Source organism: Pagrus pagrus, assembly GCF_965226575.1.
Source record: "Pagrus pagrus genome assembly, chromosome: 24".
NCBI lineage: Eukaryota > Metazoa > Chordata > Actinopteri > Spariformes > Sparidae > Pagrus > Pagrus pagrus.
The window spans coordinates 15,257,710-15,281,524 of NC_140206.1; the positions used below are offsets into that span (position 1 = coordinate 15,257,710).

The 23,815-nt window shown below is 44.4% G+C and overlaps 1 protein-coding gene across 3 annotated transcripts in view; it reads left to right on the plus strand.

Moving 5' to 3' along the window:
- nrp2a (neuropilin 2a) overlaps positions 1–7,376 on the plus strand; it is a 63,646-nt gene extending 56,270 nt beyond the window's left edge. For 2 of the 3 annotated variants that reach the window (XM_084347412.1, XM_084347413.1), the window contains exons 17-18: positions 4,057–4,125; positions 4,981–7,376. In XM_084347412.1, the coding sequence (XP_084203538.1) occupies positions 4,057–4,125; positions 4,981–5,285 (374 nt within the window). In that variant the 3' untranslated portion in view covers positions 5,286–7,376. Of the gene's footprint in view, positions 1–1,150; positions 3,865–4,056; positions 4,126–4,980 lie in introns of those variants that run through there. The other variant, XM_084347414.1, reaches the window with a different exon arrangement.
- The last annotated feature ends 16,439 nt before the right edge of the window (positions 7,377–23,815 follow it).

Below are 23,815 nucleotides of genomic sequence, written 5' to 3' on the forward strand. Positions count from 1 at the left end.
CATTAATATCGCGGCGCACACACACACACACACCAGTGTCCCCAGTGGAAAGCAATCAGATAGAGTGACTGAGCAGCGGCAAGCACGGGTGTCTCGCTCTCCTCTCCCTAACTCAGCTCTGTCTAATGAGTGTGTGCAGTGTGAAGTAGCAGGAGCACGCACCATTTCCCACTGTAATTATGTGACACGGTCCAAAAATCAGGATGTATTCGGCTCTGCTTCACTTTCCCTAGTTCAATTTGACATTCACTTGGTCGTACAGCTCTCCACATCAGCTCTGGATGGTACACGTCGGCTTCATTTTTTAGTTTGTCACTGTCCTCAGGGGTTCATTTTTGCATAGCAGACTTGGATAGTCGAGTAGTGGCTTCTTGGAGGGTGGTTAGTCGGCTCTTACCAAGAATTTGAGGAGGGGGTTCAAGCCAGGGGCGGCAGTGTAGAGGATCTTTGGAGATAGTCTCCAAGGAGACAGAGCTTGGCTTGAGGAGGAGCGGACTGGCCAGGAGGCTGATGCATGAGAAAAGGGAAAAATGAAAACCCAAGAACAGAGAGCAGGATAAATTATGTACTCAAAACAAATCTGCCAACTCGAGCCAGCTAAATAACAAATCCCAATCCAGCATCAGCTCCGAGAGAGCGCTGGAACATTGGATTCCCATGTGGTGTCCGACTGATTTTTTGCATGGTTCTGAGACTTTATCAGGGGGCCGTTTGAGACTTCCTGTGCCAGTGCGAAACAGGAAGAGGAAGCTCCTTAATTCAATGTGTGTGGGTGCTTTTATAACTAATTATTTTGGCTTTCGTTTCACACCAAGTCAGTTCATTGGAGCTTTGAAAAAAAAAATTAATTGCACAGCATTTGATTGGATCACCCATTGGACTGATTTCAAACCAAATCTCTTGATGATCTTGGTGTGAAAACTGGTAGTCCAAGGATGCATTTGGATTTTTTCTCTTTTTTTTGGCCTTGGAGATGTATTTTATTTTTTTTGCAACTGGCATGCTTGTGCATGCTCACATGAGGTGCACGGAACTCTCTGTTCGTATGATGAAGACCAATAGGGATAGAAAAAGGATTAAATGTAGAAAATAAACAAGTGCCACTCCTCTCTTTTTCCCGCTGGCCAATTATTCTGTATCTCTCCACCAGGGGGAGGCGTTCCTGTGCCTCCCTTGCCCATCCACTGGTATTACATTATGGCCGCCGGAGGTGCCCTCCTTCTCCTGGCGGTGGCCATCTTGGTCAGAGCCCTGTGTTGCTGCCGACAACATCTGGCCACCAAGAAGAGCCAACTGTCAGTGGCCTATCACAGCTCCTCGCAGTGCTTCCAGTATTCTAACTGGTCCTCCAGTATGGCCACCCCAGGGGTGGAGCCAGTCCTGACAGTGAGGTTGGACAGCCGGGACCGACACCGGACCCTCTGCTGAAAGGAAACACTTAGCTGTGTTGTGTTTGGCAGAGCAGGACACCAACTTGTCATGTCAGCGGCATCGGTGTTGTAGATGCCGCGAGACTGACACAACTGGACGAACCCCTTCCTCATTTAGTTTACGGTTGCAAGGGTGACACAGACATTGTCCTAAACTGCCAAGTGAAAATTTGCAAAGAAACACTGTGCTCTCTCTCTGTCTCTAATGGATGTAGCTTCGGTTGCTGTTTTCTTCTTTGTTCCATTGAGGAGTTTGTTGTTGACATTTCACACTATGCTGCTCCTGATGAGAGGACTCAAGTCCGAGTAAGTTATTTATCTGAACAGCTTGTTTCGGACCATTGAGCGCCGTCTGGCTCCTCGTAACCCCAACGGTCCTCCTGAAATGACCCCAGCATGGACATACACACAGACATGTGTGGGCTGGATAGAGGAGGGGGTCGAGCCAGTTCCGCTGCGAGAGCCAGCCAGAGCTGCCAAACCACAGGCTAAAACAAGACCCCAGAGACACGAGGAGCTCTGCAGTGCTGAGCGAGAGAGGAGAAAACTGTTAGGCTGAGAGGCATTCAGAGTGCTCGCTGTAGAAATTATCTGGCAAGCCCCAGAAAATAAAGCTCTTGGTATCTCTGTAATAAAAACACGAGATAGCTGTGATACGAGTTGTACCAGTAGTGAGGGTGTTGTAACGGAGGAGGAAAAAAAAAAGCCTCCCATTGTCCTTTTCAACAGAGCATGTGCACATTTAAAACAAAGGAATGCAAATCCATCATACTTTAAGTCCCGCATCACAAATGGAGATAACCAGCTCGTTTGATTGAACATCTTGTCTTCTCCTGATAAAGGCATCAGTCAGTGATGGATGCAGCCGTCTTCAGTGTTTAGTGTTCCATCTTGATTCCCCGGCGTAATAAAGCACGTTGTTCCACTCCCATTTCTGCTCCATACCACCCACTCCCGTTGTTCGCCGTGTCTTTGAGCTGCCCGGATGAAAGCCACGCCGAGCCGAGCCTTGTTGTGTTTTTTCAGTGGGAATGTGTGCTTGTTGTTTTTAGGGTTGTAAATAGACACAGCTGTCCGCCATCACCACTTCTCTCTTGATTTATAACTCCTACAAATCCCACAATGCCGCCGGACCAGCTGGGAGCCATAAGTGCGGTGTTTTGCTGTATATGTGCGCCCTTGAGAAGCATCCAAGACATTATGAGAACCAGAGCAATAGCTCCAGCTATTGATGGTTTCTCCGTTTAGTGCCATACGACGCCATGAATGGCTCTCAACATAAAACATGACACTTCTTACTAATGTTTAACATATCTGGGATCTAAAGGCCTATTTTATTGTGAAATTTCTCAAAGCCTTGATGGACAAATTGGCACCAATTTCTCCCTCGTCAGTCAGTACAGGAGTGGTAAGATTTGACATTAGCCTGGTCCAACACCCTGGACTGAATGAAATTGAGGTCTTCGCTCTGTCGCTTAACGGGCTGTGCTTTCGTGATCTGTCACACCAGCAAATATCCATCACCCGCTAGGCAACAGCTCAGCAGAATGCGCCTCCATTTGTCGCCGCAATTTAGCAGCTGAACTTTTCTCTCCGTTGTTAAAAAAAAAACGTGTGTTTTGGCACTCTCTCGCTATGTGCTTTTAAATCAACCTGGGGAGGAGGGGATTGGACACCCTTACCGGTCCATCTCAACACCGTTACGCTTCCAAGCCTCTGATAGTCGTAATTAGTTAATGGACGGATAACATTTATTAAGGCTGCGGTAAGCACTTTTCCCTCCCATCTACCGCACCTCCGTCGCCCAATCCGCTGCCAAATTCAGTTGCCCTGGAAACAGCATTAATAACGCCATTGGCCATCAAAGACCTCCAGATCTAGACGTGTGCCTTTGCCAAGCAGTTACTCCCACTCCTGCATGCTTGCCAAGAGCAGCAAGCACACACTCACGCTACTGCACGCACACACACACACACACACACACACACACAAAAAGTGAAAAGAAAACTCCAATCTAAAGTATAAGTACACTCGAGCTATTGGGCTCAACTAAAGTGCTGCAGCCATTGCTACTTTTACCACACTTGTAATCTTCCAATTCAGACACTCACATATCAATCTTCAGTTCGCGCCGCCTGGCAGTGCTGTTAGTTTCACCGAGTGGGAAGCAAGACCATCACAAGCACTACTTATATGTTGTTGTTTTTTTTTTTTCTTTAATCATCTTATACACCACTCTTAAACTTGACTGCAACAGTGTCAATGATTTTAATGGTGATAATGATGGGTAATTATTTGATGACGACATGTTTTCATCTGTATTCACGTGGAATGAACAGTCTTATACCATCAGTATGCTATGTGATGACTGTGTGTTTGAAAGGAATGTATCTTAATGATCTTTCTCTATTAATAAAGTCATATTTTTCTATTATTCCAAGACTTATGTGTGTGTGTGCGTAGCAAAGTAAACATGATTTGTAATATCCTGCAATCTCATCACCAGTACCACCTGTTATTGCTGATTTAAGAGTTGCAAAAGGTGCACCTCCTGTGCTATGTCAATCATATTATGTGTAGTATTTGCTTAATGCTCAAAGGCCGTGTTCCCTGTGTTTCTCTCTAGAAACAGTTAAGAGACCCAATGAATTTGGAGATGGGCGACTTTTCAGTGGCAGAGACCAACTGGGTGGAGGTAAGGCACTGTAACACCTTTCGATCCCTAGAGCTAATTCAAAAAGTTTTCGCTCGCCGCCCCACTGAACACCCTCGAAGTCATTCCCCCCATTCTCTATACATTTCTTCAAGTGTCTGACTTTTCTATACTGTGCATTTCTGTTATATTGTTTCATTATTGAAGAAAAAGCACTGATGTTGTTGAAGGTCCTCAGTCATCCAGGTCATAGTAATTCTAAGTGCTGTGTCGTAGGAAACTGGACTTGTTTCACCTCTCATCCAAGAGGCTTCCTCAGTTCAGTTGCCAATCTCCAGTTCAGAACAGAAGAAGCCTCTTGGATGAGAACCTTGCAATTTCGACCAATCGTAGCAGTCCCCCGTGCCATGTACCTCGCCAAACTCATTCTTGTTTCTGCTTGTGAGCACACAGACGGGACACAAACGTCTCACGATTACCAGCAAAAATTGAAGAAACATTCAAAATTGAGATGGAAAAAAAAGTCAATGATTGACAACAATGCTGCAAATTACGCCAGGGTTAAAGGATGAGTTCAACCAAAAATGAAACTTCAGTCATTATCTACTCAACCCAATGCTAATGGAAAGTCAGGCCAAGTTTCATAGCGCAGCCGGTACTGGTGTACTGATACTGTGGAAAATGAGTGGGCAAACAAGCATTCAGAGTAGATATGTATCATTGTTTATTTGACAACACTACTAAAAACATTTTTAGTAATTTTCAATCAAAATTTTTTAGAAAAGCTGAGTGAGTGAATCAGGCACTCTATGCATTCCTGGAGAGACTACTCAATACAGTCACCACTTGCCATCAGAAAACTAACTTTTCTCATCTGCTTTTGCACTTTCCTCACAGTTTTACAATTCCCTGATTGGAACACGCCATCTCCATCATCTGAGCCTCCTGTGACGCGCGTCTCAGAGAAGGACAACTCGTGGCTTTACACCCTGGACCCCATCCTGGTCACCATCATCGTCATGAGCTCCCTGGGCGTCCTTCTCGGGGCGGTCTGCGCCGGCCTCCTCCTGTACTGCACCTGCTCCTACAGCGGCCTGTCGTCACGCTCCTCCACCACCCTGGAGAACTACAACTTCGAACTGTACGACGGCCTCAAGCACAAGGTCAAACTGAACCAACAGCGCTGCTGCACCGAGGCGTGAGGGGAGAGAGGAAACACAAAAAGGAGACAGAGCGAGAGATACAGCCATTTTGTGAAAAACCTCTCACTATTTTCTTCATTTCCTCCAGTTCACTTTAGTGTCAGTTTACTTCCTCGTTGGTGCAGATCTGCGGACACACGGACAACAAGAATGCCACTTTTTAGCTCAAATGAGAACTTTTCCTGCTCGGAAGACGTGGCACAGTCCTGTGTTGGTAGTTTTTGTGGCGAAAGAACCGATGAGAGAAAGACTGGGGATTCCCAGATGGAATCGTTCCATTGTGGGGATGTCAGGCCTCAAAAAAATACTATAATCTACACATATCAATTACAGATTCCTGCTCCACCAAAAGAGAAGTGTTTATAAATGCATCATAGATTTGTAAGAGGTCTACTTTTGAAACTGGATACTGTACGCTACACATACTGAGTCGGAACACATTGTGTTGGAAAGGTGGTAGGTTAGGAACGTGCTTAGAGAGCGTCTTTTTTGATCACATGTGAACACAGTGGCCTAGAAATTAGCTCCTTTGTGTAGCCTGTGGCTTTTTTTTTCTTTTTTCTGTTCCGTCGTAGACTCCTGCTACCTATCAGCCTCAGTTATCCTCTTAGTTCCTGACAGTCTGTGGTATTTTTAGTCACCGACAACGTCCATCAAGCTTGTCTCTCTCGTCACTCTCTTTCTGTTTAATGTTTTCGTTCTGGCCTATCGCCAGTCTGTGATGGAAGATAAGTTAGGAAAAAAAAAAGATGCAAAGAAAGTGTATGTGTGCGTAGAGGTGGGGAGGGGCGGGGGGGGCATTTTAACACATTCTTTTCAAACGAAAGAGAGAGTTATTGTTAGATTTAGTTGTTGCTGGTTCCCGTCGAAGAGAAGGTCATGTTTACATTGTGGTTAACGGTGAAAGGTCAAGGTGCTTTGGTCGGTGCAACCTATGGATTGCTGTTAAGGGCAGAGACTGAAAACCACTGAAGGAAGAGAAACAAAGACAGAGTGAGAGAGAGACTATGACTGACAGAGCACTAAAAATTCCCCTGACCCTCTCTCTCTCTCTCGCTCTCTCTCTCTCTCTCTCTCGCCGGGGCAGTGTTCTCCCTGTGCTTTTTCGCGAGGACACAAAGAAAAACAAATGCGAGCGCGCAGCCAGAAAACAGCTCTTCTCAATCGACTGACTGTGTGCCCGGACACACAATAAGCCTTAAAAGCGAACTGTTCTCGGAAAAAAAGGAACGTTGAGGCGACTGCAAGACAAGAGAGGAGGTATCAATCTCTCTCTTTTTACATGTGGACCTCAAAAAGCCATGATTTAAAGGACCTACTCCCCCCCCCCCAACTCACACATACACACTCACACACCCTCACCTCATCCTGCTGGCTTATTGTCGCCTATTTTCTGAAGTGTTTTTTTTGCTTTTCTTTATGTTGGCAAGGTGGGCATTCTAAGGGATGGTTTTGAACCAATCGGAAAGTCTCTGAAATGGACTCATAAGCCATGAGAAGGAGTGGGTGAGAGAAATAGTCTCCCTCCCATGCACATGCACACACACACATGACATCACTTGTATATACGAATGTGTATACAGAACATGAATACACGCCCTCTCTGGCTAAACACATGAAACTTTGGACACACACATACCGAGAGGCACTCGAAAAATGAAGGGAACAATGTATGCTGCTGAGAAGCTACTACACACACACACACACACACACACATGCACTCAACATTTCATCCCATGTACCGTCGCCATGCACACACTAAAAACACACAAGCCGTCCCTCTCCTCAGAGGCCCGATTCTCTGGACCCCACTGACTCTCTTCAAAGTGCCTTGGAGCCTCGGGGATCCAGCTTGCCTTTGGAGCCAGTATCAGATACAGTGATTTGACACTGACAGTGACAGTGACAGTCACAGCGCCCCCCTTCTGCCTGGGAGGACCAAACGACGTTAAAAAAGGACAGGATCCCCCCGTTCGCACTGCTCGGACTGCTGTTGTTGTTGTTTTAAAGGGGTCTTTGTACAGAAATGCTCTTTTTATGATTGTTATTATAATTATTGTTATGATTATTTAATAAAGGATTTATACCATACTGGAAAAAGATGGCAAAGGTTTTCTTAGAAATGTGTAAAAGAACAGAAAAAGTTTGAATGATGCACTGTTTTCTTGACATTCCCGCAACAGTTGTGGACACAACTAAACACTTCCTGTCCAATTACCCACAAACTCCATCCGAGACTTAGAGCCAAACTTTCACTTTTAATTGCAAAAAGAATACACACGGGGTATCACACACACACACACACACACACACACACACACACACACACACACACACACACACACACACACACACACACACAAGCTCATGTTCCCGCTTTCTTTCTCTGTCACATACACATACATACATAATGTTGTGTTGTCAGCCAGCTACACTTGGCCTCTAATCTCCCCATGATGTCCCATTAGTCTGGACCTCTGGTGGCCCTCATTTAGGAGCTTCAACATCAAAGCTTTGAAGTGCCCGCCGTCTCAACCACACACACACACACACACACGCTCATACAGTGCACATGCAATTACTCTGCTTCTCTTTTATACAGCTTGCTGAGTCTCCCACACACGGTTCCATTTACCCACATAAGCCTCCCTCACCTAACTGCAAACCCCTGTTAGCAAATACAGAGTTTCTGATCCAGAATGTGATATCTTTGACTCTTTGGGGTCTCCTCGACTTATGATGGCTGTTGCAGTCGCAACTTGGAAGATTAATGATAGAGCCGAAGTTAATGTTGCATTTCTTCGCTTGTATGCGCTTCTGAAATGTGTTTTTCCTCGCTGGAGAGGACTGTCATCATAGCCTATTAATTAAAGCAACGTTTAACACAACTTTGAGTTGATACGAAACGGAGCCTGTAGCACAGGTACCACATTATGGGCCATATAAAGCAGAACGACACGTGTTGTCGCTGCACAGCGGCGGTGGCAGTGGCTGTTAGCATGCTCCGGTCCGTGACATAGCGGGCCAATTACCGCCTCTGAAAAAAAAAACACAGACAATCCCCAGTCTGCCGGAGGAGTGCGATGCCATCTGCTCGCAGGTTTGATTGATCCCGGCAGAACAGTCACGACCACATCACACGAATGAACGCCGACAGGAAATTACCAAAGGAGCCAGATTGTCATTGTTCCATACCACCTCTTGTTTTCACAACCAAATTATTCTTAATTTTCTTTTTTTCCTTCCCTGGGAGTGTGTGTGGTACCCAAATGTTGTTTTTCTAGGTTTTTATCAGTCTGTAACGGCACACTGCAGGGGCCCTTTCCTTTAGCCGTCAGATCAGAGAGTTCTTTTGCCTCTGAAGCCGAGGCGGCCTTCAAAGAAAAAGCTCTGGCACCCTGTAAGTCGATAGGCCAGATTGCGGAGGGAGCCGATTTGAGGGTCGCGCCACAGGAAGTGACTGAAACGCACAGCTAATTAATCTGGGGGATTATGTAATCAAGATGGAGGAGAGGGCAAACAAGCAGCACGTTAGTCATCACAGTTAGGAAGGGGAAAGTTTGTTTGCTTTTCTAACTTTATCACTTAGTACTTCCTTTAAATTACTACACAGTTAGGCTCCACACAGTTAGCTAGCATGGTGAAGCATGGTCTATCACGGTATTGGAAATAGCTTGGAATGCAGTCATGCAGAATATTAATAAAATAGAATTATATCTACCCAGGAGAGATTGAGAAATCAAGAATTCTGAAATCCTCCATATCCTCCTCCTTGCACCTTCAGCAACAGTCTGAAGAAGAGATCCACCTGGAGACTAAACCTTACATCTCTTTCAACAGCATCCAAAGTGCTGTCGCAAGCTGCAGCGGCGTTGCATATACACATGCACATGCGGAGACCGACTGATTCATACATGCGCACACACCGCCGCGCACCCACATCCCAGCGGTCTTCCTGGGAAGGGGGCCCAGATAATCTTGTCGGGCCTGCCAGCGGTTCAAAGCACCTATATGGGTCAGAGTGGGGAGTGTGTGTGTGCGTGGAGGATGGAGGATGGAGGATGGAGAGGGGCTCTGTGGCAACATGCCTGCCAATGACGGCAGACCCAATGACAACAAATGCCAAAGTCTTGTATAAACACCAGGCAGACCATCACTTTCCTTCCTCCGTGACATTATCATCTCCCCACCACCAGGGGATCCTCCCTCGGAAAACAAATACATAGAGGAAATGATTGGAATGAGAAAAGCTGCATTCAGAGCTCCAAACTAGGCCAGCTTTTCTCGCCATTGTCAAGCAGCACAGAGGAAATTAACTTGATAAAAAGATACTGAGGGTGATTTGATGCTTTGGGATGTTACTAGACTGAAGCTAAAGCCTCATGCTGGGAGGCTCAGCAGCACGTCTGGGGTGCAGAGCCCTGGACTTGTTTTCACAGAAGCAACTCATATTTAATGCCATCATATGGTACAGAGCAGTGGGAAAGACTTGAGCGGTTCTTCATAACTGAACTTTTGACGTGGACACGCAGCGTGACCAGAGGTCCTATGTGGTAGGCCACCTGTCCGCTCCACTTGGGGCTGCTGTGTTTGCAGTCACGCTTGCCCTATATAGCGCAAGAAACTTGTTATCAGGCATGGTGGGAGGCTTCTCGCAGTGGGTTCGAACCATCTGTCTGAAGTGTTTGTGGTTGAGTTTGAGCGAAGGTGTTGCAGTTCAAATGTTTGACGTCAGAGAGTAGAATTGTTCAGTAGAAGTACTGCTTGAGAAATGATTGCTATATTATTTAATTGTATTGTAGAGTTTATAAAGAGGTATCTTCAGATCTGAAGTGTTGTAGACCTGTTAGTCTGATTTGAATATTCAATTAAAATGTTAACATTTCCCAAGGAAACCTTTTACACCACTGCTACTACACTCTCACTTTATTTGGTACATCTATACAATCTAACGCAATCCCAAACAACTGCTCCATCATAAAGTCTACATTGTCATGCCTGTGGGGTTTTTTATCACTGTCATAGACAGCACCTCTATTCACCCTTGGTGTGAGCACTCTGTTTTGCGCCTGTCTCTTTAAAAAAAGACCCCTGAAATATCCCAGTTTGCCTGATTGGTCAACTCTCACAGGCCTGAGTAGGCACTGTGCATCATGTTTACGCATCAGCTGTGGCTTGGCTGAGGGCGGTGAACATGTTTTGATATTTTCACAGTATTTAGACAGCACCTAGACCATCTCTATGATTAATAAAGACACCTTACCCATTCTGATATGGGACCTTAAATGATAACTTTTTTGCATAGAGGTCTTATTTAACAGTGGTGGTTGAACTGCATTATATTCAGAGGTGTTTGCTACCCTCATGTATATGATATAATGTAGTTCAGTACAATATCACATTTAAAGGGAGAGCTCAGCCCCAAAATCTTACCTGTAATGCTGCTTAACCATCTAGATTGTTCTGGTGTGAGTCTCCAAGTTCTCAAGATATCGTACATAGAGATGTCTGCCTCCTCTTGATCATAATGAAAGTGGATGGTACTAAGCTTCTGGTGCTCAAAGTGCCAAAAAAAAGACCTTTGAAAAACTGAACAGCAATGTCTCTTTCCAGAAATCATGACCCGGTTACTCAAGTGAGAAGTTTCATGTCAGAACTGTTCTTTCCCTGTATCATCGCACAGAAGGAAGCCTGCATCTGCAGCTAGCTACTGGTAAAGCTCACATCCCGGCCTGTCATGAGCATTAGCCTCTCGTGAGTACACGCACGCTTCCTTCTGCGCGGTGATATGGTTGGCGGGTGCAGTTCGAGAGAGAGAGAAAATAGTACTGACATGAAAGCAGGTCTGTGGATTGTCTTGAGTGACCCGGTCAAGAGACATTGTTGTTGGGTTTTTCAAATGTACTTTTTTGTGCTTTGAGCACCACAAGCCAAGTGCCATCTAGTTGCATTATATAAGAGAGAAGGCAGACATCTGTACAGCCAATGGATAAATAGCACTGCAAGAGGAAAAACATTTATGATGTAATATTTTGATATTAGGGTGAACAGTACAAACTTGAAAAGATGGATATTATTGCAGAGTTGTTGTTGTCCAGGTGTGCCTAATAAAGCGGCCACTGAACATGTGTTCAATTAAATAAAAGTTATTTTTATGTCATTGTATGTGAGCACTCCAACAATTAAGCATTTCACTTCTATACCACTGACAGATCCCAATCGACTCGTGCAGAATAGATGCACACATTACCCGCAATTCAACTCCAACCGTCGGAGACTCCAACGTGTTTTGCGGGGAACACCTAATGAAACCTCGAGTGTTTCGCCTCAAGCAGAGATGAGGAGCAGTCTGCTAAGCTTTACACAACTTATTTCACATAAGCAGTAATACTCTCCAACACCTGTAAACAGACTTTGATGTCTAAAATTGAGTTGCCCTTTAATGTAGGATAGGAAGTCACATCAAAACTCCGTGCTGAGATTTAAAAGTTTTGTGAAGTTACCTCAAATACAAATAAACCTTCTCATAACCTTTTCCTATTTTGTCAGAATCCGGTCTTCAACATAAAGTCCGCCTATGAGCAATCTTTATGATGGTATTTAGGAGGAAAAGAGTGATCATTTTGCCAACACGGATGATTCTCAAACACTTTAACACAACCCAATTCTAAAAACAGATCAGAAACCTTAATCAATATGAACTTTTGAACCTGAGTGGAAATAAAGGATCTTAAAATGTATCTGTCAATCACAAGTTAAGCAAAGGAAAGCTGTTAGTGCAGCAATCACACTTGACAGGTTGTCAGGATTTGAATGTTCTTGGACAAAAACATTCTCAAAGCTTCTGTAATAATCTGTTCGACGCTGGCACAGAAGACAATCCTTTACTCCGAATCTGTCAAAAGATTTCGGCGGAGTTGAGTTGCCAAGCGTGTCATTATTTGAACAAGCGTGTCGATAATAGAATGAAAAACAAAGTTGTATTTCGTGAAAAGTGCTAATCAATTAACGATGACAAAAGCGACGCGCTTTCAAGAATGCAGCTGGGGCAGATTTCAGAAACAAGCAAATAAACAGCTGCGCTCATCATGATTCACTCTCGCTGTCATTAAAGGGGAAGAAAGAAAGAGAATAAGGAATAGAAAATCATCTGAATGCCTGAGTCTGTTGTGCGAGGCTGGTGCCCAAGTTTAGCATGTGGAGTAATTGAAATGGCCTTCTCATAACTTTCTCTCCAAATTAGGGCTCTTTCATTATGTATTCCATTGAGACGATAATCAAATTCAATTGCACTTTGAGACCCATCTGTTCCAAAATAATTGACGATTCTACCCTTCAAAAAAACAACCTCCCGAGTCTCCTCGGCTCTGCACATAAATCTCCTCATCTGAATCAAATTAGCTTTCACAAGTAACGTGTGTTTACGGAGCCGCTTTTGTATGAACACCCGCCACATTTCCTCTTTGACAAGGTTGGACACTGCGTCACAATGTTGGCAGAAATTCAGCAGTAAATAAACAGTACAGGGAATGTTTTTTGGTGCTACTTGCTATGATAAATGCGATCTCCCCTGTGAAATGACACAACCCTTCGAGACCCTCGTATGTCATCAGTGGTCGGCGATGCCGTTCGTGTACACAGACGCGGCCGGACATTTCCAATGCGCCGTCTTTAGCTGTGGTGATTTCTCTTGCGTTACTGTGGCAACCCTGCGATTATCACGATGCCATTTACCGTTTATCTGATGGAGAAAGAAGAGACACTTCATTCACAACTTCACACTAGCAATCAAGTCATCATATAAAAAAAGAACACTGCTTCAATATCTGGCCACTAGCTGTGCTTTATAGGCTAAGATTAGCAACTCATGCTGTTACCCTGCCAGTCTGCACTGATATCAGAGGAGCTGTACCAAGTGCAGCGACTTTTAAATATGTCAAAATAAGAGACCGTCATGCTAGCTAATTAAATACAAGGGGCATTACCCCTACTCCACCTCTGCTTTGTTGCCTTCATTGGTTGTGTTCTCCAAGCTTGACTCTATAACTATTAAATCATCGTGTTGTCTGTTTTTCTTGCAGTTCTGATACGGTGAATTTTGAGCTGTAGTATCCCCGGTAAACACAGTAACTTCTTTGGCCTCCTTCCTAGTCTTCTGCTGCTCCTCTTCACCGCCAGAGTGTCTCTGGGCTAGGCAGAGCGGACAGGTCGGGTGTCCGCTGGGCCAGTCAGTGTGTTTATTGGGGAAACTACAGCTCACAATCTGCTGCACAACTCCGCTGATGGCCAGTGGTTTTACAAACCAACGACAAGAAAAACGCAGATACAATCCATGAACACCAGACAAACACATACAGTTAGGATATAGTACGCTAGCTAGCACATTTTTGTGATTAAACAGTTAATTAATCGTGGCAATTCAGCCGTGGGCACAGGTTCCACCAATCTCCCTCTCTCTTATCCAGTGGATTTTTTGTTTTTTTTTTTGTTTTGTTTTTTGCAGTGGGAAAAAGGCGGGAATCAGTTCACTTTTCTCACCTCCGCTCATTGGATGTATTTAGCACAGAGTACCAGGACCACAAAGCTGTCAAGGGCTGTCAAGGTCATGTGAAGTCACATGAAAACGATAGATGCAAGGCAATCAGAGGGCGGGTCGCGCAAAAAAGCGTGCAGAAAAACCTCGGTTTGGAGGTCCATGGAGCCCTAACACTTCGTCTTCAACCTCTATGCCAACAACAATCAGGAGACCTTTCCCCTGGGCGTGAACACACAAAACGGAGGGGTGGGGCTAAGCTGTAAGGGCAGGGGGTGTATTGGGATTGGATTGATTTTATTATAGCAGAAGAAAATCATTGACCTTATAAAAACTATCCCCTCCATTTTATTTATCCACGCTGATTTCCATTATGGCATGAAAGTGTAGCTGTCAGTCTTGTTGTTTTCATGAATTGATTATCAGGGGTGTAAGCTGTGAGGAAGAGTGATGTGGCAGAGGGAGATTACGTGCCAGAGAGGCCAGTGTAGATGTGAAGCCTCAAGAGAGGAGAGCTCTCTGTGTTTGGTTAATGTGGGATGGAGCTCTGAGCTCTGTTTATATCCTCAATCCTCTGAGTGGGTTGCTGTTGATGGTACGGGTTATATTTTATGCCTTGTAGGAGGTAGACAGAGTGTGTGTGTGTCTGTTGCGTGCGTGTGTGTGTGCGTGCGTGCGACAGTAATGTGGTGACATCCCTCTCTCTCTGATAGTTCTGTACCATGGCGCTCTGAGTAACTGCACCCGGGAGAAAGCGGATTTACAGCCTCATTCAACTGTGCTGAGCTCCAGTTAAACATCATTCAAACCGCCAACTTAGCGATCCCTCTCCCTTTCCCTCTATCTCATCGCACACACACAGACACACGCAAACACCCTTCTTCATAACAACAAACAGAGGCTCTCGCTGAATGATGTCACGGCGGGTAGATTCATGGGACATTTGCAGAGTGTTCCGGAAATTTATCTCCGCGCATTCCTCTCATTTTTCCGCGTTATTGTTTTTCACCTGAATTATTATATCGCAGAGGTGAATCTCACAGTCGCAGGGGTTTGGAAACCCACCCCCCATGCTCCCACATGGGGGGAGCACTCCGAAATATTCATAAAAAAAGTGCACTGATTTAGAGAGGAAACGGAGAGAGAAGGCAGTAAAACGGAGAAAATACATTGCAGGCAAATGAAACAATCGTTCTGCGTGTATCCAAACAGAGCGAGGAGGAAAGGGGGCCTGCTCAATTAGCTTATCAGTCCCTCTCAAGCTACACTTTTGGCCCTTGGAGACATAACAGCATCAGGCCACTGGGGCACAAGCAGGGAGTCGAGTAAACACATCGTAGTAGTGTAAGCAAGCTACACAAAGGCCTTCCTCCCATGACCAAGGCCACACACAAAGACGCAGCGCTGCAGTTTCCATATATACACTGGGAAGAACAACAAACAAGCAACCGAACCTGCTCACGAACCCCCTTCTGCAAATATCAAATCAATATCCCGTCTTTATTTTTGAAACTGTTTGCGCTCGGCGTCATCGTGGGATTATTTGCAACAGTAATAACTCTCAGAGGATGGAGCCGGGGGAGCAATCACCACCTGCCCCATCCTCTGTACAAACATGGGGTGGGAAAACAACATGAGTAGGTGGACTGGTGGGTTGCTCCCGTATGGATGTGTGAAATTAGAGCTACACCTGCGTGGATGTTTGTATTTTTCTTCGCATGTATGGACCTGTTTTATGTTAACTGTCTGTGTGTGTTTAGTCCCCATGTGTTTAGTCCCCATGTTTTTTTGGTTTGGAGGCCCGTCTCCTTCTCATGTAGTTGTTATGGAAACAAGAGGCAGGAACGGCATTAGCATCGGCGTCGTACGTTAGCCCCACAGAGCACGGCATGCTAAGCAGAGCAAGTTCAGCGGGTCAAACTATCTCCCTCCCAGCACCTGGCAAAATAAGAAGTATTGTACTGTACTGAGTGGATCGTCTCCCAGATTTAGAAGTGAGAATACAAAAGGTTTTTGCAAATTATGCGCATATAAATTCACTGCTTTTCACCTGTATTTTCCAGCCATTTGTGTCCAAAATATGATCCGTTTTTTTTTTTTTTTTTACCTGATATTTTCCCAGCAAACGTCTCAGAGAACGTGAGCCTGCCTGCTGCACACTCTCGTCCCCTGCTGAGTTTTGACTGGTGCCACTGTCAAAAATGTTGCCGTTAAAAAACCGTTCCTGTAACTCATGAATATGGATGAATATCTCCTCTGCGTGTTGGCACAATATATACATAAGTGTGCATGTGCAACTGTATTGCTGTGTCTCCTTCCTCACCACCACTCGGCCCCGTTGCTCGGTGTTGAAAAAGTAGCCTCTGTCACAAAACACACCACCGGCACTGCGATGTGTCCACAGGGATCAGTTCTTCATCAGCAATAAGATGCTTCCATTATTCCCACGACCCCCAGCCAAATAAATAACCCGCCCCCGCTTGACACCAGTGAGAGTCCTTGTCTCCAGATGCTTTTGCCTGCATTGCATCTACCCGCAAGGCCTCCTGCTCCCCCCCTCCCCTTCCATAACCACACTAAAGCCTTGAGCAGAGCAAACGCCACCTGCATACAATCAGCACATGCGCGTACTGTACACGCACACACATACACGGACCAACGTGATGGATGGCCTTCCCCACTCGGTAATGCACAATAGCATTATCTGTCACCCTCCAGCCCAGAGGAAAGAGATGCTCTTTTAAAATTGACACTCGGCTCCGTGGCAGCGTCCCCGGCAGAGCCCATGTGGAAGTCAGCCCGGCTGCGGAGCTACTCATGCAGGAAGGTGCCTCCTCTTAATCTTGTCTTGGGTGGGGGATCAGAGGAGCACTCGCAGTTCATTTAATACTTCTCACTCCATACTCCATTATTCAGAGTCGTTAGGGATGAATCACAGCAGGCATGTGTAGCAGTTGTGTGCTCGTTCTCTCTCGCGTTGTGCGATGCAGGACAGAAGCATTTTAGGTCTCTCACAGCCAACTTTGTGGTTTAAAGCAGAAATGCTAAAAGAAAGAAAGCAATATCTGGTCCAGTCCACCAGATATTGGTGAGTTTTGTTTTCTGGTGAGGTCAGCAGAGGTCACGGTCACTGGGATTGGTAGGAAGTTGGTCAAAACAGCGACAGAGACGTCAGAGAAATAACTCAGAAATGTCCCATCTGTGTTTAGAGCAAACATCTGGACTTATTTGGGATTTTGCAACAAGGAAGGGAGGAAGGACATGGAAATGACACAAGCAACTTGTGTACGAGTGTGAAAATCAAGTATTCTGGGAATACTACGAGCACAGTCTGACTCACCGGATGACACTGTTGGTATGGTAAAACCCAGGTCCCAGTGGGAAACAACAGCCTCTGCGCCAGAAATCCTAACACTAACCTGGATGTTACCTTTCCTCTTGTTGAGATCTAAACCTCGCCTCCCCAGGTGGAAATCAGGTTCTCCATTATGATATTTTGCAGTGACACCGTCGCTGATTCCCTGGTTTAGTGCTGCTCATGACTAATGTGATTGGTTTAAAGAAAAACAAACAACCTGGATGTTTTTTCCCCTGGAGATCAGTTGCAGCCAGACCACACAGCACGCCAGTCCCAGTAGTGAACTAATAATAATAGATTCCAAACAATATTGACAAAAACAAATTGGTAAAAGGCAAGATCACCCTGGATAGAACCATAGTTTCACCAGTGTTTTGGATTATTTACATGTATCCACTTCTTGTTATTATATCATATGTCACACATACCTTGTACTCACTTATTTTTACACATATTTTTTAACTTAACATTTTGTAAGTAACCCTCCCAGCCCTGCCTGTAGTGTCTGCGTGTCTGCATGCTCCTATTCCTTGTTTCAGGAGGCTTCATTACAATCAGCTGCTCCCGTCCAACCAGTGGCATAATATATATAAGATATTTATTTTTCCAGCTTCGTTATTTCGTTCTGACCCAGGGCTTAAATTGTATCGTTATTATGAGTTGATCATTTTTGTTTAATCCCTTAGGTTTGAGAAGAATTGTGTTTTGTCCAGTTTCTAATTGTGATGTTGGCTAAGTAGCAGTCCCCTCTCTTTGTTGTTGCACAGTGGTGTAAGTCAGGCACCAAGCGAACCATCTGAACTGATTTCTTTGTTCTTTCATCTGCTCACAGCTTCATTATTTTGCCCTTTTTTGTGTTCAGGATCTTGGCCAGAGATGATTGCCTCTGTTGGGGTTACACAGTGCAGCGGTTTTACTGAGCCCAGACCAGCTATGTGTTAAAAGTTGCAATTAGCTCCTCAAAGAAGTCAGTTTTAGTTTCTGCACAAGTAACCCTGACCTACCTAACAAGAGTTTTTATTTACCTATCTCACACTCACTGAGGATGCAGTTCTGACAGACCCGTGACGTCCAGAAGCAGCCACGGTCGTGCTGAATCCAGTGCGGCTCACTCTAGGGTTGAGGATTTGGCAGAAGTTTCATCAAAGTGTCTGAAGGTCAGACGCATCAACCTCACGACATTTGCAGCAGGCCATTGGAGGCCATGAGGAGCTGGATTCACTCATCAAAGCCTCCGTCACTGATGGTGGTGTCAACCCCCACATCCACAAATCTGTGACTGTAAAGAGGGGGCAACAGAAGACTGTTTAACCTGCGCTGCGGAGATTGGACCAACTCTGAACACGCCTCAGTCAAATGACGCATGTTTATTTTTTTGCGACTTCAGTAGCAAATTATGTTTTATTTTTTGGCTTTGGATGAAATAATCCTGCATTTGTGCACATCTTGATATGTCTGTGATATTCCTGGCGTCCTTAAAATGATGATGGATGATAGAATTTTGCATTATATCGCCGACTCTGCTCACCTAGCTGTAGACAATCTGCTGCGCTCCTTTAACTTTCTCAAAATTGCCCTCAATGATCTTAAACTTGCTCCGAATGCAGACAGAAATGATGACAGCAATAACTTTTTTTATCTCCGCTGTTAAAGGAACCAAGGAATTTACAGTCACAAGATAAAATCTGTCTTTCTCTCTGTTATGGATTATGGTGATGTGATTTATAGGCATTCATCAGCCTCCACCCTTAAAGGGAAACAATTTCACACATTAAAGAGTGTTTACAAGTGCTAGGTACTACTGCATATGTGAAAAAAAGTAGTATTAACGTTTTTGTGGCTCCGGATGAAACTCTGCACTGCCTCCAGTGATGTCACTCAGTGGCTAAGTTGCATTGTGGGTAATATATGTGCCAGGTTTTCGAAAAACAGTCACAATGGCCTGTCATTGCACCCATTATGGAGAACCAGAATATTCCACGTGTTCTTCTTCCTGGATGCTATTTATCATTCTGCTCTGAGGTTTAGTGCTGGCAATGCTTATAAAAGTTGGGTGGCTGTCTCTGTCTGTGAGATGTGATAGAAATGTGTATTTTTACTAAGTCCCCTTTTGGGAAAGTTGCCATTGTGTTTATTTGCTCGGCTTCATTCGTCCTCTGGTCCTTATTGAACTTTGTCTAATGACTGGCTTTCATTGCAAATCCCTCCACTTTGTCGTGAAATTGGAAGATCTGCTTTAAGTCTCCGTGCCCCGACTGTGCTGTTTACAAAGCACCCTTAAAATTAACATTAATTGATACAATTCGGCGAATTCAAATCCACGATTATAAACCGCTCAGCTGCTGTTTGAACCTGTTTTTGTATCTTGTATCTTGAATTAACTGTATCTATATGCTTGTTTTGATCAGTGGTTTGAATTGTCGTATCTCTCAATATGTTGTATCCTGTATGTCATTTTAAACTGTTAATCGACTTCGTTATAAATGGATGCCTGCCCTTAACGATCTTTCAATTAAGGTAATAATACATCTCTAAATTATTCAGAGGATTAAAAGCTTATACAATTACTATTTTACATGATAATCAATGCGTTTTCAAACCCATTCATCTCATAAAAATGTTAAAACAGACGTCATATCCGTTCATCTTTACACTCCCTTTACTCCACTTTTATTTCTGCGTAGGAGAAGTGTGTTGCTTTGCTTTGATTTTTAGCAGTATGGATATACTACGGTCACTGGTGCAGCATAGCAGTCGATCTAAAGTGCATATTTAAGTCATATTTGTGTTTACCCTTCATTCTAATGTTTAGTGCGGTATAAGCACAGGTCTGCCATCAATTTTGACTGCGTCAGATGCACACTAACCCACTTTTGTTCCATTAGTTTTCTGTTCATCTGGAGCCACGGGCATTACTATGGTGTGGGAATGCCCCTAGTGGTCAAAGCAGGATTCTGTAAGAAGATTTTAGAGAGGTGCCACTCAGGACGTAACAGGCTTGGCATTTAAATCGCTGCTTTTATACACAGAAATGAAAGTAACTAGAGTTTGCAGTGCATAAGACCAAATCCACATATTTATATTCCGTCCGTGCAAGGTGTGTGTGTTTCCATGTGTGTCTGGCGTGCAAGAGAAAGGCTAGAGCTGCTAGTTTTCCAGTCCATTGTGCCTGAAGTGTGTAGATGGGTTAGTCTGGGGCTCTGTGTCCTCTCTAACAATACCGCTCTGCCTCAGCCTATCTGCCTCTGTATCTGTGACAGATTCGCCCACACAGCGACGGCACCGGGGCGTCAATCTGGTTTTCTCTAGAACATGTTATCTCGCACACACACACACACACACACACACACGCTCCCCCTCTCCTCACTTGTCCGTCTCTACTACCTCTCACACACCTTCTGTCTTCCGACCTCCCTCCGCCTCTCTGTCTGTCTACATATAGAAGACTGTGGCAAGGGTACAGTTCAGCGGCAGCGGTAGAGGGACCCCCTTTGTGTTTGCAAAGAGCAGTTTCACAGGAGATCTTATCCCCCTGTGCTGTTCTCTTTACAGCAGGAAAAATGTGGCTGAACTACTCTCAGTGGGCTGCCAGGGGTGGACAGTTCAAGCTCAAATTCAGAGATACAATGTCAAGCTCAGCGGGCCAGGTGGAAAGTCCTTCCGAGTGAAAAGCTCTTTCAGACATCTCTTAAGCTAGAGGTCATCGACCCCGTGTTCTGAGAAGCTTGTCGCCCGTTCAAAGGCTTTAGATTGTCAAAACGTAAGAGCATCTCCTTCTTTACTGTCCCTTATAGGTCCCATATTGTGCTAATATTCAGGTTCATACGTTATTTCTCATACTGTCCATTATTGCAGCGCCTCCGTCTCAGTGCTCCGTCTCTTTAAGGCTCCCATTTAAAAACCTAGTCTGCTCTGATTGGTCTGCCCTCACACGCCTGAGCAGGCACCAGCCACCATGACTATATAGCTGTGTCACAACCTTAGGAAAACCCTAACAGCTCAATTATAGGCACAATTCCTGAATACACGCTTTGTGCAATTCTTTGTGGATCGAGCACTTTGATACTTTCTCAGTGTCTATTTAGCAGCCAGACAGTCCAAAAAGACATGTTATCTTCCACTCCGCGGGACCTTTTGTGCGTACCTCCTTACAAAATCTGTAGGTGCCCCATTCACTCAAGGACCACAATGATGAAACAGGGTTGAAAACTTCATGAATGGCGTATTCCTTTTTCCTTTGCAGACAGCCATCAGCGCGTGGGCCAAAGGAAGAGTCTAGACCAGATGTCTAAACCAAGAACTTGGCGCTCACTTTTTCCAGGAAATTGCGTTTGCGATTTTTAACTGTGGGTTGGTTCTGGCAGATAAGCTCTACAGACACACAACAGCAAAGGTAGATGCCTGCCAGCCCGCATTCTCTATATGAGCAGCCTGTCTGCACACTCGGTAGCAACTCTTCCACACAATAGATCACGGGTGATTTGTGAGTATTAAAGGCATAGCAAAGGTCATCTGCCAGTGAGCCTGTGCTAAGAACTGAATTCACAAAGCCTGATCCTTCAGTGAATACTACATTCAGAAGAACCAAAAGCTTTATTGATCGCCCTTACTACTAATGAGATTGGACGTAGCACTCCTAACACCACCGATATTCTTTGCTCACCGAATCAAGGGATTAGATTGGCATGCACATCCGTCTTATCCCTGCCCGCTCCATACATATGTGTCCGGCAGCCTCAAGCGAACAAAGAAGCACAAATGAGAGTGAAAGGAAAGGTGGGATTGAATACAAGAAAAGACCCACCTAAAGGATTTATAGGGCTCCAGCTGAGTCTGTGCGCTGAGGTAGGGACACCCACAAAAGGGGAGAGAAATGAGGGTTGTGATGGGCAGGCCATCACATCCACTGGGAGACAAAGGAGCAGGGTGACAAGCAGCCGATGGACAGAAGGTCCATTTCCACTCACACAAAAGAGCCGGGGAGATGAAGCAGATTAGCAGCTCTTTATGCCCATTGTGAAGGCTCTAAATGATAAGATTTACCCCCTTTTCCATCCCAGCCTGATTCCTGTGTGTGTGTGTGTGTGTGTGTGTGGGTGTATGCTCGCACAAGACATCACAAGCTCTTTTCGCTTCATTTTATGAACACTCCATGAGGATACGCTTCCCATTTTTTTCTTCCCTCACATGCAGGTACACATACACATTTTCTGAAGAGTCTTTTATTCATCCTCACAGGAAGGACAGATGCGACAGCTGGCTTTTGAGTCACTTCCCGCCTTTGTACCAAACCCTGAATTTACAGTTGGATGGAAAAAGCTCTTAACTTAAAGCCTCTCGTCACTGGAAGACGGTGTTCTTTTTATGTTCCTTTGACTTGAAAATTACTCTTTTCACTGGAGGAGGCACACTTGGGCTGTGTTGCTTGGTTCAGTGCTGTATTCATTAATCACTCAGTCATTGGCTTTAATATAGCAGTAAAATTACAAACTGCTCGCACTTAATATCGTGCCATTAGATTACATTGTTATTATGTACAATCTCCAGGGTCGTTTTTTTCTCACCACCTGTCTGTACAGTCATGGGGTTTTCTTTATTAACTATTGTTCGTGCATGAGTCTGTTCCCTACAGTGGTTTCCTCTGACTATACCTTAGTATTTAGTGCCATCTACTGATCATCTTGTAAAATTGCAGGCTCTCTCTCCCTGATATGCCAGTGTTGATGCTTTTTCTATGCCTAGTCAGTGCCACTTCACCTGAAAATAAGTGACACAGTGTACACACAGTGTACCGTATTTCATTTCCAGTGGTAGAATGTAACTAAGTGCATTTGCTCAAGTAATGTACTTACAATTTCCTTGGAAGGCCTCCTATTAATTATCAATTTTATATGACTCTAAGGCAATTTCAGAGGAAATACAGTCCCTTTCTTTTCACTCCATTAGACTACCTCACAGAAATGTTTACAAGTTAAAACTTTTATTCAAAACACATGATCAGAAAGCATTATTATGGAATACACTACCCAAATTATGGAGACATTTGAGTGCCAAAAAAGGAAGTAAGAGAATAATTTTGTAAAATAAATTTAAAAAATGCATGTGGAAATATAAAGAGGAATATAATAAATGATGCATAAAATAATTAATGAATGTAGGAAAATGAATGTGAATCATTTAAGACAATCTTTATTTAGCCTACTATTTATTTATTTTCATATACTTTTTTACGGCACTCCAGTGATTTCAGGCCCAAACTACTACAGTTATGAAACAAGTAAAAATAAGTTCCACCATGACAACATTAAAATTGCTAGTTCCATGTTAATGAATCAGTAGAAATATTAAAATATCACATATATGACAATCATGACACTGGACTGAGCTACTCAGCATAATGAGTACTGAGGCTATACTTTGCTTGAAATAGCAACTTAAAGAGTAAAATTATAAATGCAGACCTTTATCTGTCATGGACTATTTTTACACTGTGGTGTTACTTTTACATTTGAAATATAACGTCATTGATTTTACCTAAATAAATGATCACACTTCTAACTTCCTGTCTCGGGTGTCATGCCCCTTTCCATCCACTAGGGGCCGCTGACGGTCAGGTGATGCAGTCGAACGCTGTTGTGT